The sequence below is a fragment of the Letharia columbiana genome, assembly GCF_014066305.1.
Source record: "Letharia columbiana isolate WasteWater2 chromosome Unknown Sc0000070_s0, whole genome shotgun sequence".
In the NCBI taxonomy this organism is placed as follows: Eukaryota; Fungi; Ascomycota; class Lecanoromycetes; order Lecanorales; family Parmeliaceae; genus Letharia; species Letharia columbiana.
Genome location: NW_023501115.1, coordinates 118,233 through 135,182, shown reverse-complemented (window position 1 = coordinate 135,182; position 16,950 = coordinate 118,233). Strand labels below are relative to the sequence as shown.

The 16,950-nt window shown below is 50.1% G+C and overlaps 9 protein-coding genes across 9 annotated transcripts; 6 read left to right on the top strand and 3 right to left on the bottom strand.

Moving 5' to 3' along the window:
- Window positions 1-327: 327 nt before the first annotated feature.
- On the bottom strand, window positions 328-1,621 carry HO173_011937 (uncharacterized protein; the record flags this gene model as incomplete). The annotated part of the gene is made up of 3 exons (XM_037313811.1): window positions 328-786; window positions 836-1,377; window positions 1,444-1,621. The coding sequence occupies 3 exons, from the start codon at window positions 1,619-1,621 to the stop codon at window positions 328-330; spliced, it is 1,179 nt and encodes a 392-aa protein (XP_037159326.1).
- Window positions 1,622-1,911: 290 nt separating this feature from the next.
- HO173_011936 (uncharacterized protein) lies at window positions 1,912-2,917 on the top strand (the record flags this gene model as incomplete). The annotated part of the gene is made up of 3 exons (XM_037313810.1): window positions 1,912-1,959; window positions 2,010-2,200; window positions 2,254-2,917. The coding sequence occupies 3 exons, from the start codon at window positions 1,912-1,914 to the stop codon at window positions 2,915-2,917; spliced, it is 903 nt and encodes a 300-aa protein (XP_037159325.1).
- A 377-nt stretch (window positions 2,918-3,294) lies between these two features.
- HO173_011935 (uncharacterized protein) lies at window positions 3,295-3,877 on the bottom strand (the record flags this gene model as incomplete). The annotated part of the gene is made up of 2 exons (XM_037313809.1): window positions 3,295-3,803; window positions 3,862-3,877. The coding sequence occupies 2 exons, from the start codon at window positions 3,875-3,877 to the stop codon at window positions 3,295-3,297; spliced, it is 525 nt and encodes a 174-aa protein (XP_037159324.1).
- Window positions 3,878-4,291: 414 nt separating this feature from the next.
- Window positions 4,292-6,106, top strand: HO173_011934 (uncharacterized protein; the record flags this gene model as incomplete). Its single annotated transcript, XM_037313808.1, has 3 exons — window positions 4,292-4,342; window positions 4,394-4,498; window positions 4,613-6,106. 3 exons carry the CDS (start codon window positions 4,292-4,294, stop codon window positions 6,104-6,106), a joined length of 1,650 nt encoding a protein of 549 aa, XP_037159323.1.
- Window positions 6,107-7,514: 1,408 nt separating this feature from the next.
- HO173_011933 (uncharacterized protein) lies at window positions 7,515-7,805 on the bottom strand (the record flags this gene model as incomplete). The annotated part of the gene is made up of 1 exon (XM_037313807.1): window positions 7,515-7,805. One exon carries the CDS (start codon window positions 7,803-7,805, stop codon window positions 7,515-7,517), a length of 291 nt encoding a protein of 96 aa, XP_037159322.1.
- A 1,478-nt stretch (window positions 7,806-9,283) lies between these two features.
- HO173_011932 (uncharacterized protein) lies at window positions 9,284-11,444 on the top strand (the record flags this gene model as incomplete). The annotated part of the gene is made up of 6 exons (XM_037313806.1): window positions 9,284-9,944; window positions 10,006-10,144; window positions 10,194-10,236; window positions 10,286-10,451; window positions 10,500-10,813; window positions 10,869-11,444. 6 exons carry the CDS (start codon window positions 9,284-9,286, stop codon window positions 11,442-11,444), a joined length of 1,899 nt encoding a protein of 632 aa, XP_037159321.1.
- A 21-nt stretch (window positions 11,445-11,465) lies between these two features.
- Window positions 11,466-11,921, top strand: HO173_011931 (uncharacterized protein; the record flags this gene model as incomplete). Its single annotated transcript, XM_037313805.1, has 2 exons — window positions 11,466-11,508; window positions 11,593-11,921. 2 exons carry the CDS (start codon window positions 11,466-11,468, stop codon window positions 11,919-11,921), a joined length of 372 nt encoding a protein of 123 aa, XP_037159320.1.
- Window positions 11,922-13,134: 1,213 nt separating this feature from the next.
- On the top strand, window positions 13,135-14,658 carry HO173_011930 (uncharacterized protein; the record flags this gene model as incomplete). The annotated part of the gene is made up of 1 exon (XM_037313804.1): window positions 13,135-14,658. The coding sequence occupies one exon, from the start codon at window positions 13,135-13,137 to the stop codon at window positions 14,656-14,658; it is 1,524 nt and encodes a 507-aa protein (XP_037159319.1).
- A 569-nt stretch (window positions 14,659-15,227) lies between these two features.
- On the top strand, window positions 15,228-16,920 carry HO173_011929 (uncharacterized protein; the record flags this gene model as incomplete). The annotated part of the gene is made up of 4 exons (XM_037313803.1): window positions 15,228-15,533; window positions 15,584-15,918; window positions 16,079-16,492; window positions 16,545-16,920. The coding sequence occupies 4 exons, from the start codon at window positions 15,228-15,230 to the stop codon at window positions 16,918-16,920; spliced, it is 1,431 nt and encodes a 476-aa protein (XP_037159318.1).
- Window positions 16,921-16,950: the final 30 nt, after the last annotated feature.

The following is a 16,950-nucleotide window of genomic DNA, read 5'->3' as shown; positions in this document are numbered from 1 at the left end:
CTAGCTGGAGCTGTAGGCAATAGGCCATCAAGCTCCAGCGCTATCTATCTACACTCCCAGCAAAACGGCCTTCACAGGAAGAATCTTGTTGAAGATTCTCGTCGAACGCCATGTTGCGTCATATATGCTGCCCTCTATGTAGATCCCTTGATCTGTGTTGAATGTGGTGAACTTTTCCTGCGGCCTGCGCTTTGAGTTGTTGAAAACAAAGTGCCGAGAGGGTATAATCGTAATTTTCGTGACATGAGGAAATGCATGTTGAATCGTACAATTGTCGTGACAAAAGAAAATGCATGTTGAATCTTACAGCGCGTCGAGTATGTAGGTCTAGAACTTCAGGGTCTTGGGCTTTTCCCAATTGAAATCCTGGTTGGTGAAATGGCCGTTCTTTGCCGTCTGGCAGTAGATCGGCTTGGTAAGGTCAAGCTCCTTCACGATGACGCCTGGCCTCATGTCGAAGTTCGCCCGGATGATGTCCACCAGTTCCTCCGAAGACCGATCTGAAGTGCCGTAGGTGTCGACAAACATGGACAATGGCTCGGCGACACCAATTGCGTATGACAACTGGACCAACGCGCGTCGTGCTAATTTGGCATGGACAAGCGATTTTGCAATCCATCGGGCGAGATAGGCCGCAGATCGGTCCACCTTAGAGTAATCCTTCCCAGAGAATGCCCCACCTCCGTGAGCACCCCAACCTCCATACGTGTCCACAATGATCTTGCGGCCCGTCAAACCGGCGTCTCCTTGCGGTCCGCCAATAATGAACAGTCCAGATGGTTGCATCTATAATCTGTAAGCGAAAGCTCGAGTAGACATCAGTGAGGTTGATTACATGGTAGACCGTTTGGTCATCGAGATACTTGGCGGGGATGACCTTCTGTACGATCTTCTCCTTGATCTCTTTCCGGAGCATCTCGGTCGAGATATCTGGGCTGTGTTGGGCACTGACTACTACTGTATCCACTCTCTTCGGGATAACAGCACCGCCGTCACGTTCGTACTCGATTGTGACTTGAGTCTTTGTGTCAGGCCTTAACCAAGGCAGAGTACCATCATTCCGGGCCTTCGTCATCTCTTTGTTCAGTGCATGTGCAAATAGAACAGTCAAAGGTAGATACTCGGGCGTCTCGTCAGTCGCATAGCCGAACATTATGCCTTGGTCTCCGGCACCTAGCTTTTCCAAAGCCTCATCGAGCTGCAGACCTTGGGCAATATCGGGGGATTGCTCCTCTATTGCTACCAGGACGTTGCAGGTCTTGTAATCGAATCCCTTGTCCGAGCTATCATATCCAATGTCTTTGATGGCGGTGCGAATGATCTTTTGGTAATCAAGCTTTGCTTTGGTAGTGATCTCGCCAAAGACCATAATCATGCCTGCGGTAAGCATTAGCGACGTCAATAGGTATCACACAGGCTCTCGGCCAATTCACTACTGCTTACCAGTCTTTGTGGCTGTCTCGCAAGCCACTTTCGAGAGGGGGTCAACAGCCAGGCAAGCATCTAAGACTGCGTCTGACACCTGGTCTGCCATCTTATCCGGGTGCCCTTCCCCAACGGATTCCGAGGTGAAGAGGAAAGTGGGCTTTTTAACGCCATTGGTATGGGGTTGGGTGACCATGTTGCTCGTTTCTCTGTTTGCGATTTATGTTAGGTAGGATGGATGTTAAAAGTTGCTCACAACGTAGAGAATACACAGAATGGAGAGAATTTCAAGGGCGGTCTGGCGTGATAACGAAGAACAAATTTGCTGCGGTTGCGGCGGATTCACCCCATCAGCTCCGGGGACTAGCGCTTATAATTACCCCTCCAACGAACTCGCTCAACCTCGGACTCGGACATACAGTAGTATTAGTGTGCTGTATTGACACACGATTTAGTCGATCCATTTTCATTCACATCTTACCAGCCATGAGCAAGTTCGGCGTCGTAGTGATGGGCCCGGCTGGCGCCGGCAAGGTGTGCGCATTGACTGCCGTCTGCATAATATGTACTGAACACAACTCCAGACCACATTTTGCTCCGCCTTGATACAACACCTTCGTCTCAATAAACGATCCTGCTTCTATGTCAATCTTGACCCTGCCGCCGAGGACTTCTCTTATGCACCAGACCTCGACATCAAGGAGCTGATCTCCCTCGAGGATGCCATGGAAGAGATGGGCTTGGGACCTAATGGGGGACTAATCTACTGCTTTGAGTGAGACACAATGTGTCCGGTGCTGGTGTTGAATGTTGGCTTATATATATTAGATTTTTGCTAGATAATCTCGATTTCCTCACCGAGGCCATAGATCCCCTCACGGACGAATATTTGATCATAATCGATATGCCCGGCCAAATCGAACTCTACACCCACATCCCGATTGTTCCGACTTTGATCAAACATCTTACTCGTGGCGGTGCTCTGAACGTCAATCTCTGCGCTGCATATCTCCTCGAATCCACCTTCGTGATCGATCGAGCAAAATTCTTCGCAGGTACACTGTCAGCTATGAGCGCAATGATTATGCTTGAGCTTCCCCACGTCAACGTTCTCAGCAAGATGGATTTGGTCAAAGACTCCGTGTCACGGAAAGAGCTCAAGCGGTTCATCGACCCTGATAACTCCCTGTTAGATGACAACCCAACAGACAGCAAGGCGGCGCTGATATCGTCCCAAAATAAGTCAGCCGATCCGTCTTCCGCGGATTCAGTCATGGCAGGAGGTAGCTTTAAGCGTCTGAATAGAGCAGTTGCTCAGCTCATCGACGATTTCAGCATGGTGTCGTTCCTACAGCTAGACGTGCAGAATGAGGATAGCGTTGGTGCCATCTTGAGCTATATCGATGATGCTATTCAATTCCATGAGGCACAGGAGCCTAGAGAGCCGAATGATGAGGTTCAGTATGATTACCAGGACGCAGAAATGGAGTAAGGCCGGTCCTGGTAGGGACCAGCTTCTGTTTTCTTCCATTTACCGATGATACCCTGATCTGCAACACAGCATGCCGTCTTCTGAGCGATAAGGCCTACTGGCAAAGCATAGCGTCGGCGTTTTGAACATTGCATAGCTGATGGTTTATCCGACGGGCGACATCAAGAGAGTTAGAGTAACTATTTCGGTCCGCACCTCGTGAGGTGTACCAATTTTAGTGTGTATCGATGAGAATTGTTGCGTGGAAAATAGAGACCCAGCACGTCTGTGATTGCCAAGCTTTATGTCAGATTCGCAAGCACTTTGTGAATTATCCTGATTGGTACCCATACTCACCCAAGTTCGCTATTCCCGTCATCTATCATCATCCTTCCTCATCACCAGCCCGCTCCCCTGGTCCTTCCTCTCTTGCCCGCACCTGCCATTCTCCTTGCATCCCTCTCCCTGCCTCTTGCTTTCTGTCCTCCAATCCTCTCGCCCTCGTTCCCTAACCCGTGCAGGAAGCCCCAAACGTAGCCAAAGTCCTCCACACTTTGGTTAAAACCTCTCTGCCATACATACACCCCCAACCCTCCAACAGCCAACCACAATCCCATTTTGATAGCTAGGCCAACCCAATACATGATAGTTCTTCGCATGTAATCGAGAACTCGGAGAGATATGATGAGGGCGATGGCGAGGATAGCAAGAGTGAGAATGTCGGGGGCATCCGTTGAGAGTGAATGAAGCGCATTATTGGAGAGGACGTAGATGGGATAGAGGGTGGGATAGATCCGGCGATAGAAGAACAACTGGGAGCTGAGAAGGATGCGGTAGAGGGGGACGAGATAGGTTTGGAAAGGGTAATAGTAGTCATTGTAGAATCGGGCGGCTTGGGGAAAGAGATCTAGGCGAGATATTAGCAGCGCATGTAGCTGGAGAGAGACACGGGGAAACAAACTTACCCTGTAGGTAGTCCATAGTGAAGAGCCGATCCGTGGAGGGAGGCCTATTGGATGGACGATCGAGGAGACTTATAGAGCGATTGATATTTAGAGTCAAGAGGGGTTTGAATATAAGAGATGTGTGTCAATTCCCTATGGGTATCAGAGACATCTCCACTCCACTGCTTTGTCTTCATGCGGCTCCCAGCAGGCGCTCCCGCATTCGGGAAAACCTCGGTATACATGGAAAGCCCCACTCAACGGCTAGGAACGGTACGAAAGCTCTGTTCTAAAAGGTTCAAAAAGAGAGAATTTTCCCTGATGCTTCTCAGTTTTTGGGTTAATGGCGACGAATAGCATTCAATTGCTTGGGAGACTATCATACAGACCAATTGCTTACAGATCAATCCCCTCCTTTACCCGCACACCGAACGGCTTCAGTCCCTCCAACATGGCCACAATAGCTACTTATAAAGTCCCGAAAGTGGAGAACGAGAACAATGTAAGCGCGAATCAAGCCATTGAAGCTATACCCTAACCACCGGAACACTAGAAACACTACTCAAAAGGTTCACCAGACCGAAAAGCCCTGGAGGAAGCACTTCGCGGAGCCCAGAAGCAAACACTCGAGGTGCCGGCTGTGGTCAATGGCAAAGAGGTGAGAACCTGCGGACGGCACTGGCTGTCCAGAAGTCTCGCCCTTCTTTCTGGCGCCGGTTGATAGCAGCAATCCCACGGAACGGCAGGATTCAATTGCTGATACATTGTCCAGCTGTTGAAAACACCGGCCTTAACCCAACCAAATCCTGCTGCCCACGGGGAAGTAGTTGCCAATTACACGAATGTTGGCTCCTCTGACGTTTCAAATGCCATCGAATCTGCCCTTGCAGCCAAGCCAGCCTGGGAATCGATGCCTTTCGCCGACAGAGCTGCTATCTTTCTCAAGGCAGCGGACCTAATTGGTGGAAAGTATCGATATGAGATAATGGCTGCGACAATGCTTGGTCAAGGTAAAAATGCCTGGCAGGCTGAGATCGATGCGGCTGCAGAGCTCTGCGACTTCCTGAGATTCAATGTGCAGTATGCTCAAGAACTTTATGCACAGCAGCCAGTCCACAACTCCCCCGGCGTCTGGAACCGCGTTGAGTATCGACCTCTGGAGGGCTTCGTCTATGCAATTTCCCCTTTCAATTTCACAGCCATTGGTGGAAACCTTCCCTGTGCTCCAGCTTTGATGGGGAACGTCGTTGTCTGGAAACCATCTCCTTCAGCCATTGCTTCCAACTACATAATTTACAGGATCCTCCTCGAAGCTGGCCTACCCCCGAATGTAATCCAATTTATTCCTGGTGACGCTGTCGAGGTGACCTCCGTTGTTCTGGCCCACAAAGACTTTTCCAGCCTACACTATACGGGCAGCACCACCGTCTTCCGCAGCCTGTACGGCAAGATCGCCAACTGCGTGGCGGAAGGGAAGTATCGAGGCTACCCACGCATCGTTGGTGAGACCGGAGGCAAGAACTACCATCTCGTCCACGCCAGCGCCGACCCCCACAACGCCGTCATCAACACTGTTCGTGGGGCATTCGAGTACCAGGGCCAAAAATGCAGCGCTACCTCTCGCGCCTACATGCCATCGTCATTATGGCCAACCATAAAACCAGTCCTAGAAGCACAGACCAAAGCCTTGAAAGTTGGACCTCCAACCGAGTTCGGCAACTTCATCGGCCCCGTCATTCACCAAGCATCCTTCGACAAGCTAAAGAAAGTTATCGACGACGCCAAAGATGACCCAGAGCTTGAACTACTGACAGGCGGCAAATATGATTCCTCTACCGGCTACTACATTCACCCTACCATCTACGTGACCAAGAACCCCCACCATCACCTGCTCAGTACCGAGCTCTTCGGTCCCATACTCACCGTTTATGTTTACGACTCCGCACCTTCCAGCGCGTTCGGAGACATTTGCAAGCTCATAGACAGCACATCCGACTACGCCTTGACTGGCGCCGTGTTTGCGAAAGACAGAGAAGCCATTCGCTTTGCAGAAGACATGCTAAGGAACAGCGCTGGTAATTTTTACATCAATATTAAGTGTACCGGAGCGGTTGTGGGCCAGCAACCGTTCGGTGGCGCGAGGGCGAGCGGGACGAACGATAAGGCTGGGTCATCAAACTTGCTGAGTCGATTCGTGAGTATGAGAAGTATCAAGGAGGATTTTGTTGGTAGTGGTGAGGTCGAGTACCCGAGTAATGAGGTCTAGATGGGTAAAATTGTATAAATATGGTGGCTGGAAGCCGAAAGTCTCTTTTGGGCACCAAGATTTGTCTCGTGTAAATGGTCATCTATATGACAGTGTGGTAATACTCCTTTCTACAGATACGGAATTCAGGTCAGAAGAAAAGTGTAAGGTCTTCAGCGACAAAAGCCTAGTACATATTGTCTTACAAATTTTAGGCCATTCACACCCAAATTGCAGAAACCCTTAAAATGCCAGTTTCCTTCCTCAGCACTTGGATCATACGCAGTGCCATTGAAAATCTCAGGTCTCCGAAGGGTTGGCCAGCGTTCGATCGTCTGAGAAAAACGATAGAGAGATTCGAAAATTTAACTCGAATATCTAAACCCCCTCTACCGAACTTACCAGTGACGGTCACGACAAGCGAGACAACAACTGGATTGAGTGAACCTAAAACTCATTCTGCAGTGAAATGCTTATTCGTTATCGGATGTATCCGCAGCCCCGAGGACAACGGCTTCCCTTCTCTCCGAACGGTTCGCAAAATCCGTGAAACCCACTTGCTAAGAAATCTGAGGAATACTCGACGCTACAAAGAACGTGAAAACCCTCCAGTACCGTTGATCGATAGTCTGAGTACCCCCCCGGGGCAGGATGCTCCTCTGTTGGTCCCCAACAGCCTTTTCCTCGAGGGATCCGTCTTCGGATGAACAGGAAGAGGAAGCAGCGTCGTCGTCAAGCGCTTTCGCATCGTCGTCGAAATAACGGGCGTCAAATGAATTAACGCTACGCCCAGCCCCGCAACCGATCTCAATTCTTACATGGTGAAACCGATTGCGTGCCTGGAACGCGCAGCTTTTAGGCCAGCCTTGGCCGGACCCTAGTGTTGAGGAGTCACCACTGTCCCCGGGGCTTCCATGTTGTTCGTTTTGCTAGGAGAGAGGACCGTGAGTATTGGAGTGGGGAAAGGGTGTAAATCTGGCAAGGTTCTGGATTGGACATTTGGCTTTTAGTGTTAGTGGTGGGTAGTACTGGATCACGAGGTTGCTGTCACTGCTTGCGAGGATAGGAGAGGGACGAGTGGACTAGGGAAACAAGGGAAAGAAAACGTGATGGCTTGGATAACATGTCGCGCGCTCTGCAGTGGTCGAGAATCGGACATTAAGAAAACTGTATTACTACGTCTTTGTGTATACAGACGTGGCTTCGTGAACGAAGGTAGCAAGATGGAACATGGCAAGTCGCAGGATACGAGAAGGAGGCCATGGGAAACGAGGGGCAAGCGAAGTCAGCCAAAAATCAAAGTGCCAGTAGCCCAGTGAAGGAACGCTGATGACAACGATCAAATGGCTGCTCCAGTGCAAGAAAGCCCAAGAAAAGGGGTAAGTTCGACGCAAATAATTTTCCCTTACCCGATCCCAAATCCAACTACCTACTGTATTCCTTTGTCTTCCCCCTTCATTACCGCGACAACCGTTGACACCAGAATCGCCGTTAGAAACATTGCAACAACAGCGACACCGACGACAATCTTGGACGTTCTACCACCGCGCCACAAGCGCTTTTTGGAAGGAGTTCTGGCTTCGAGATCGAAGTTTTTCCACCCGGGCCCTTGATCAATAACAGTAGCTTCGGCGCAGTGCGGTTCGAGGTCGATGTTGACCCAACCCGGTTCATGAGTACTGAACGTCGACACGTCCTTTCCTTTGTTGTTGTCAAACATTTCGAAGGGAAAGCGATGAGTATGGATCGAGAGATTAGCTAAAAGTGGATTAGCTTTCTGGGGGTTTGAATTGGATCGTGAGAGGGCTGAAACTGTGGATGAGAAGGAGAGAAAGATAGGAGGTTGGGGTGATATATAAACGGCTGAATGAGTAACAGCCATGAACGGACTTTGTGTCTTGAACCCTACAATGTCAGGCTTGCGGCGCACAAAGAAACGACGAACAATGCATTGTGAGTACGTTGTCTTTTGATTGTGCCCTGCGACTGTCGACTAGAGAGCACAATGAGCAATAAAAGATTTGAGTCGTCGTCCATGTTGTGCGTGGGGGCCTACTACCGCCACAAAAGAAGGCTCCTGTCCTTTAGCGATGTCGACTTTGTTCCAATACCGTTTTGATCGTCGTTGACCGAGTGTTGGTGGCAGACAAGATATAGCACCAACTTAATTCAACCCCCCGGGGATTGGACGATGTTGGGAGGACTCTGGGGTTTCAGTATGCTGCGACGGGCGCAGGCCATGTTCTGAACTCCTTACTAACCTGTAAGAAATGGAAAGAAACATCCATACTCTGCTGAACGGTTGGACGTGTTCTGTTTCGATAGCAGCATAGTTCGTTGTTTGAATTGGAATACAGTGTGTTCTGCAAGGCTGAGGGCAAGTGAACGCTGTGGAGGTGGAGGGTGGCAAGGGTGGCCCGGCCGTAGGCCGTTACTAGGCCTAATTAACACAACTAGCTACCTACTTGGTTATATAGATTTTTCAGTAGCGAACATTCGTTCATCCGTCCACACCACAGACTACCTTATGAATTGCTCAACGCAGAGTTGTCATTATGCGAGGCGCTGGAAATGGGTGGCTTAGTCCTAGACCAATCAGCTGGAGTCCTTCATACCCTTCCGTTCCTACTTTAGAGCGTACCCAGGTACACAGTGACCCATCAATCTACACAAGCCTGTTTTGATACGTGTCGCTATCCCAACTCTCCAGAGAAGGATTATTGGGAAGAGAGCAAATTGAGAGCAGAGCTTGAGAGATGATTCTCGATAATTGTGCTTTGGTATAGCAGTTTCTGCAATTTGTTTATAATCTCGACTGTATCATCTCTTACAACGTCATCTGGTCCTTCTCTCCATGCATGACTTTTGGCCGTTGCTTGTACCCGCAATCGAGCAAGCATCCCCGAGAATCAATGAATGGCCTTTGCCAACACCCCCCCCTTCCCCCCAAAGTACATTATTGTCTGGGAGGTTTGAAGGTTCGCCCCGCGATGAGGCTGACCGCAGAAACCCGTGACCGGCAGCAATTCAAGTCACTGTATGACGTCGTCGGCCTAGTCAAGATAACCCCTCTTCAACAATTCAAACGAGTGCACTGTACAATCACGACAATCATCACAACGCTATCTCCCTTCAGCTTGAGAGCCTGCCAAACCCACAACGATCATTCATCCCAGTGTCCAGATCAAAAAGAAGAAAATGGCCACAGGAGCAGTCCAGTTTCCCCCATCCAACATCGTCTTACCGGGCTCACGACTCCTTCCCACCGCACCCTTTCCTGACCCCCACAGCACTCCATCCTCGTTTCCCCCACCCAGCACTTCTCCAAGATCAATCGTAGATGATTGGGTTTTTCTCTTCAACAATCTCCTCAGTGGAGAGCACGCTTCCATAACAAAGCTTTTCTTCAAGGAATCTTGCTGGCGAGATTTGCTCTGTATGACTTGGGACTTTCACACACTTCAAGGACCCGAGCAGATCCTTAGATTTATTCAAAGCTCTCCCCAAGGTGGCCAATTGACCAGCGTCAGCTTGGACGATTCTTCAGCACATAAATTCCCACAAGCCTCAGGTTTTGGGAGCTTGAAGGCAGTCCAGACTTTTCTCAAGATTGAGACTAGCACTGGAAGGGGAGAAGGTCTGGTCAGACTAGTATCGGACACCAATGATGGTGGCAGATGGAAAGCTTTGACTCTATTTACCACCCTGAAAGAACTTAAAGGATACGAGGAAAATATTCGCAGTCGAAGACCACGAGGAACAGAAAGCAGCCTTGAGGATAGAGGTCGAAATTGGAAAGATCGGCTTGTTGCTCAACAAAACTTCGAGGGTGGCCGCCAGCCTATCGTGTTGATTCTGGGTATGCTATGAAGGACCAAGATGGCCAAAACGATATCAGCTAATCATTTCTCCCTCTCCAGGTGCTGGCCAAGGTGGACTCACTGTGGCTGCTAGGCTCAAGCAACTTGGCCTAGAGACCTTGATAATCGACCGGAACCCTCGCGTAGGAGACAATTGGCGAAACAGATACCATCAATTGGTCTTGCATGACTCGGTCTGGTGGGTTATAACGATGGGCATGAAATTCCTCAACTAATATGCATTGCAGGTACGATCACATGCCTTACTTGAACTTCCCACCGAATTGGCCTGTGGGTTCCTCCGCAGAATCTTGAGATAAGAGGAGCTCAATATGTCTAGGTCTTTACCCCAAAGGACAAACTCGCAGATTGGTTCGAATACTATGCAGGTGTCTTGGAACTTAATGTGTGGACTAATACTACCTTGGAAACGTCAGAATGGTCTGAAAGTACGCGGCAGTGGACGGTGACCCTCGCGCGCGAAAAGGATGGCAAGAAAGAGAATCGTAATTCATTCTTCCTAAACCGAATCCCACTCACTAACAAGAGCATAGGGACTTTACATCCTCGGCATGTCATCCTGGCGACGGGTCACTCAGGGGAGCCTTACTTCCCCTCTCGCATCGCTGGAATTGACGATTTCAGAGGGGACCTTCTCATCCACTCATCGCAGTTCACCACGCCTAGAGGGAAAAGCAAGGGAAAGAAGGCAGTGGTAGTTGGCTGTTGTAACTCCGGCCACGACATCGCTAGAGATTATTATGATCACGGCTACGATGTCACAATGGTGCAACGCAGTAGTACCCTCGTTCTCACAAGCGATACTCTGAGTGAAGTGACCATGAAAGGCCTTTACGCCGAAGATGGGGTAACAGTCCCTGCTTCCATTGGAATAAGCGCGCTGATTCTTTTATCCTTGTCAGCCCCCTGTTGAAGACGCGGACATAGTCAACATGTCTATTCCCAACCCCATTGCTAAACGCCTTCATATACAAGCCACCAGTGAAATGATGCGGCGTGACAGCACTCTTCTCCACGGGCTCACCGCTGCCGGATTTGCCGTCGACAGTGGTCCTGACGGCGCCGGCCTTTACATGAAATACCTCAGCCGAGGCGGCGGTTACTACATTGATGTAGGCGCCTCGCAACTCATCGTAGATAAAAAGATCAAGATCAAGCAAGGGCACGACGTCAAATCTATAAAAGCCCGTAGTCTTGTTCTGGCAGATGGTTCGGAGCTGGAAGCAGATGAGATCGTTTTTGCGACAGGGTATCAAAATATGAGAGAGACGGCGAGGAAGGTCTTTGGGGACGAGTTGGCGGAAAGTGTCCACGATGTTTGGGGGTTCGATGACGAAGGAGAGACAAGGGGCATGTGGCGACGAAGTGGACATCCAGGGTTTTGGTTCTTCGGAGGAAATCTTGCCCTTTGTCGCTTTTACTCGAGATTATTGGCCTTACAGATCAAGGCTATCGAGGTTGGACTTACGAGAGGCTGACAGGTCTTGAGTTCGTCGGGTATGACTGATCTGCACGAACCTTTTCATCTCGTCTCCTTGACGTGTAAGTATGGCTTTACTTTAATACTTCTGGGCCATTTCATAGGTACATATGCTGACTTTGTTCTGTCTTTCTCCCGTTCTGCAGACATTTACAATGTCCCGCACGTTTACCCTCCAAACGCCGACTGGAACAGTACGGGTTGGAATCAATGGGAATTCAACGAAGAATTGCAATATATCTCCCACGGCTACATGGCCGCCGCCTATGTAGGCCTCGCAGCTCCAAGCCACGCCCGAGACAATGCGCACAACTTTGCCGTCTTCGCCTTCTGCATATACCACATTGAGTTACAATGTCTGGGCACTTTCCAGTCAGATGTTAAGACGCGGCGTGATTTACCGTTCGAATCGGCGTTCTCACCAAAGGCGGTAGAGGGAATCAGGCAGGGGACATCTGATCTGAGGAGGGATTGAACGAAGAATGAAGATCGAGGGATGAGGTTCCTGAGCCAGATTTTCGGGCTGAGGACAACTTGGAAGGTGGAGGAGAGCGTGTTAAGCGCTTTAGAGATGTTGATGCTCCTGGAGCTCTGTTCTGGTAGATAGACAACGTGTAGATAGACAATCTTATTGTGCATAGAAATCAGAACGAAGCTTCGACAATACAAATTTGCCTTCTGATTCGATGATCGAGCTGGCTTCTTGTCTTTCATCCACCACATGAGGTGACTACTCGGAGTAGGAGGGGCCAGCCTCAGCTGGTCTGTGATAGGGTATTAGGTGGAGGAAGAGGCGGAGTAAAATTCCCTGGTACCTAGGAGCTAGACACACTTCGGCGGACGTTGTAGAGGTTAGAATCTGGAGCACGACTCACGAGGGTCTAGTCCTAATGCGGAGGTGAAGTAAGATCTTATCCCGAAGTCCGGCTTACATGTGGCGTTGTGGCTGTGTACAATCAGTGCAGATCCCCTTTTTTTTAGCAGCTTGACAGCGTGTCGTGACGATCTTCTCGTGGTGCTTTTCTTGTCTTGCTCTGGATCGCTTTAATTTACAGCATTGCTATTGTCCTCCATCAATCAAACACGACAGACTGTATCCTTCTGACGCCACCGTTGAAGCTTTGCGTTCAGTGCAGTACGAGTGTACGAGATGATGAGGCTCAAGAATCAGGACAATCAGAACAATCAGGATTTTCCTTTGCAATTCCGTCATCATGCCAAGGTTGAAAAGCCCACGATGCCGTCTTCTTGCCGCGACGATCCCGGCTTACCTTACCTAGTTAGTGTCAAGTACATCATCTAGCGGCCTTGCTATCGCAAATTTCACCTCGCTCTCCAATCAATATTGCGCGATGAAGCCAGTGTGGCTCAAATACTCAAGGATGTTAATTGCATCGCGTACCGACAATCCGTTGGGTCTTGCAGCATCTATGACAGCATAACTGTGGCTGCGCTCCCTCCCTTCCTCCGCTTCTTGTATCTTGTATCTTCCCTCTAATAATACCTTTTCCTCGTTCGTTCCTTTTCTTGCCCGTTGATGAGTCGAAAAACGAATGTCTGTGGTGAGCAATTGATTTGATTGTTACCACAGTGATAGTCGTTCAACGTCACCGCTGTGTTGAATCACCTCTCTTCCATATCAATTTCGGACCTCCCTCCGTGCCTCATCAACCTTCCTCACCATCAAGATGGCAGCTGCAACCACAACATCTAATCCTCTGAACAACTTCATTGGCGCCGCCGGAGCTGCAGCCAGTGTCGTTAAGTCAGTAAACTCAGTAGAAACTCCGCCAACTTCATCTTTATCTTCGACTTCCTCATCACCATCAGCAACTGCGGCGCCCGTACCAGCAGCTACGTCAGCCGTGGCCGGTGCTCATCATGGATTGAGCGAAGGAGCCAAGATCGGCATCATCGTCGGCTGCGTTGTTGGAGGCTTACTTCTTCTCGCACTCCTCGGCCTTTGTTGCTGTTGTCTACTCCGTCGACGACGCCGTAGCAAGCGACGCCCAACCGTCACTCCGGTCGAGGACGAAGAAGTCAAATCATGGAAATCGCCAATCAACCCAGGTCGCCACCACTCCAATTACTCTCCTGCGCAAAGAGGACAAGTGCCTACAGAACAGTCTCCCACCGTCCCACTTATGGCGGCCGCGGCAGCTGAACACCACGTACACAATGAGAAAGCCCCAAGCCTGTCTCAGCACCCAGCTATGCGCCATTGTGAGAACCCATTCGTCCCTGAGCCATCCAGTTCTCGTCGGACTGCACCAAACTCTCGCGCTGGACTTACTGATGGCATGATTCCTGGCGCTGCTGCGTACGTTCTTCCTGAGAAAACAGGTTCGCGCAAGAGCTCTTCTCGCTCTCGTTCCAATTCCGATACCCGACCCCAATCTAGCGGGCTTCCTACCCACAACGATGCGGACCGACCGCCGACGCCATTCGGTCTCACTGGTTTTGGCGAACCAGCCGGTCACACTATCCACCGTGACCATGGTGTCAGTCCGCCTTACAGCGGCATTGGCCAACCTTATGAGCACCAGCATGTTCATAACCTTCAAGTTGATGCACCATCCAGAGAGCTACGACAGTCATTGCATAACCATGAAATTTTCCCCGGAGCAGCCTTCGCGGACGAAAGTCACCCCAAGTATCGCAACAGCCGTGGCTACACTACTCCACCCGAGGTGCCATCCCGCTCACCCAATAGGAATAATAGTGCCAGCATGTTGGTAGATAGCAGTTATGACTCTGAGCTTAGTACTACCACTGCGAGCAATAGCAGCGGCGAGCGATACCAAAGTCAGATCGATCCTTACCAGCCAGCGCAGCGTGAGACGGTGGCACCTTGGGAGCAACACCAGAAACGATTTGCCAACTCGCCCCAGTCATCACCTCACGTGGCCGCACCACCGCCAATTCCGTGGGAGGAATCGGGGTCCAACATCCATTCACGGAAACACCAAAGCCACAGCCCGAGGCAGAGTGGACAATATCCGTCCGGAGATGGCAGGAGGAGAAGCAGCAGAAGTCCAGCTACCAGCATTAACGGGCAGCCGAGAAGATTGAGGTTTGAGGACCTTCAGGCTGACAATCGTGCTAGCGGTGGCTACAGTAGCGTGGGACAGCACGACAGCTACGATGGTTACAACAACAATAACTCCAACAACAGCAACAGGTGGAGTCAGGGAGTCGGAGAGGCTCTGTAATAAAATAATGAAAGGAGGACGTAAGCGTGACGAACTTTGAGCATAACGGAACGGGGAGCGAATATATGAGCACTCGTTGCTGCTGGCAGATATTGCACGATAATGATAGATACCCGATGCAGAGAACAATTTTATCTCCAAGTTTAAGTTAGACCTCAAAACTGTTGTACCGAATTTGAGGCAGTCAGTCCCTCCAACCATTTTGCTCCATAGAATATCTAGATTACTTCTTAGAGTTGAGGCTATCTGATTGGCTACCGTGCAACGACAAATCATCCCTACTCCATCAGGTTGATTTATTATACAGAATATTCATTCAATGAAAGTACTATGATCGATGTTCGCAAAGGTCGCTCAGCTTGGCTGAAGTCATCGAATCTTCATCGTTTCGCCGGAAAAGCGGCAAAATGCTCTAGGACTATTCATAGACCTCCCTCCCGTTCAATGCCTTTCAGTGGCAATTTTCGAGAGTACTCGTAGCCATTCCGCTCTCTGAATGTCCTTTCTTCTCTTTGCTCTGTTGCTGTACTTCTGACGAGCCTGTTATTCTAGCCTGGCTTTCCTTGAGAATGTCACCTGTCCCGTTAGTTGCCTTGCTCGGCTTCTTCTTCTTCGTTCCGGCTTTGGGCCAGTCATCTTCGAGCTGTTCAACCACTCTAATTCCTACGAACTCGATAAAGCCTTCCGTTGCTTCTGGGTACCGGGCGGCCCTTGTGGCTACCGGTTTAACTGACCCTCGTTCCATAGAGTTCGACAGCGCAGGAAATCTACTGGTTGTTCAAGCAGGCGCGGGGATTGAGAGTCTTCAGCTGCAAGATAATGGCGGCACTTGCGTGACTGTCAAGTCGAAGAAGACCGTGGTGCAGGCCACCGCCGTAAGCCGCGTTTTCTGAGCCTAGGGTCAATACTGAATCGTCGTACGCAGCTCAACCATGGCATTGCGTTATCACGAGATGGGAAAACACTTTACGCTTCTTCAGCAGAAGCAGCCTACTCGTGGGAATACGATTCAGCGAGCTCCACTGTCGGCGACACCAATATGACCGTAGTGACGGGTATGAACACAGATGACCATACTACGAGGACCCTCCTCATCTCTCAGAAGGTTGACGGCATGCTTTTGATCAGCCGAGGAAGCACTGCCAACATCGATCCAGCAGCGGAAATGCTTTCTTCAGGCCACAGTCAGATAAAGGCTTTCAACCTTAACAACATCACGGCGGATGGCTATTCGTATGATACGGATGGGCTACGTCTTGGGTACGCACATTTCGGACCAACTCATCCCTCCTACTTTTTACAAATTCTGGGTTTGAATGCCAATCTTTTGGGAGCAGAGCGCTCTTCTCATTTCTCGAATCCGGGTTATGACTCTGCTTGTTGCCCTGAGAAAGCCATGCTGACTCCGAAATGTGCATAGTTGGGGGCTTCGCAACTCGGTTGGTGTCGCTGAGCATCCGACTACTGGTGGTATCTTCTCCGTGGAAAACTCGGTCGATCAGGCCACGCGTGATGGCCAAGATGTCCACGAGGACAACCCTGGCGAGGAATTGAACTTTCATGGGTACCTCAACGGAACTCAGTATTCAGCGCAGGGCAGCAATTATGGATATCCCTATTGCTTCGCTGCTTGGGATCCAAGCGACTTACCGGACAATAGTAATTTGACAGTCGGCAGCCAATTCGCTATTGGAAATATGAACAACACTATCAATGATACTTACTGCGCAGAGCAGACACCGCCGAGGTTAACTTTCGAGGCGCACATGGCGCCACTAAACATTGTGTTCAACAACAGCGGCAACGATGGCTGGGTCACCTTTCATGGGAGCTGGTATGTCGACCTTTTGGATGGGCTGGAAGCATAGGACACTGACATGGTTTAGGGACCGCACCGACCCTTCCGGCTACAAAGTCTCCCTCATCTCCTTTGCCGACGGCGGCGAACCCGTGGCTCCGGCGAACAGTAACACGTCCTACACAGACATCGTCGCAAATGCCAACAATACCGCCTGTCCAGGGAATTGCTTCAGACCAGTGGGGTTAGCTTTTGATAGCCAGGGTCGCATGTTCTTCAGCTCTGATGCTAGTGGTGAGATCTATGTCGTGACAAAGGATGAGACAGCAAACGGTACGACTGGGAGTAGCTCGTCTGGCAGCGGTTCTTCTGGTGCCAAACCCAAGTCTGGTGCGCAGAGGCAAGGAGTCTTTAGTACTGGTACGCTGGTGCTTTCTGTGCTTGCATGTTGCATAGTACTATGACAGGCTCGTTTCATCCGAAATACAAGGAGA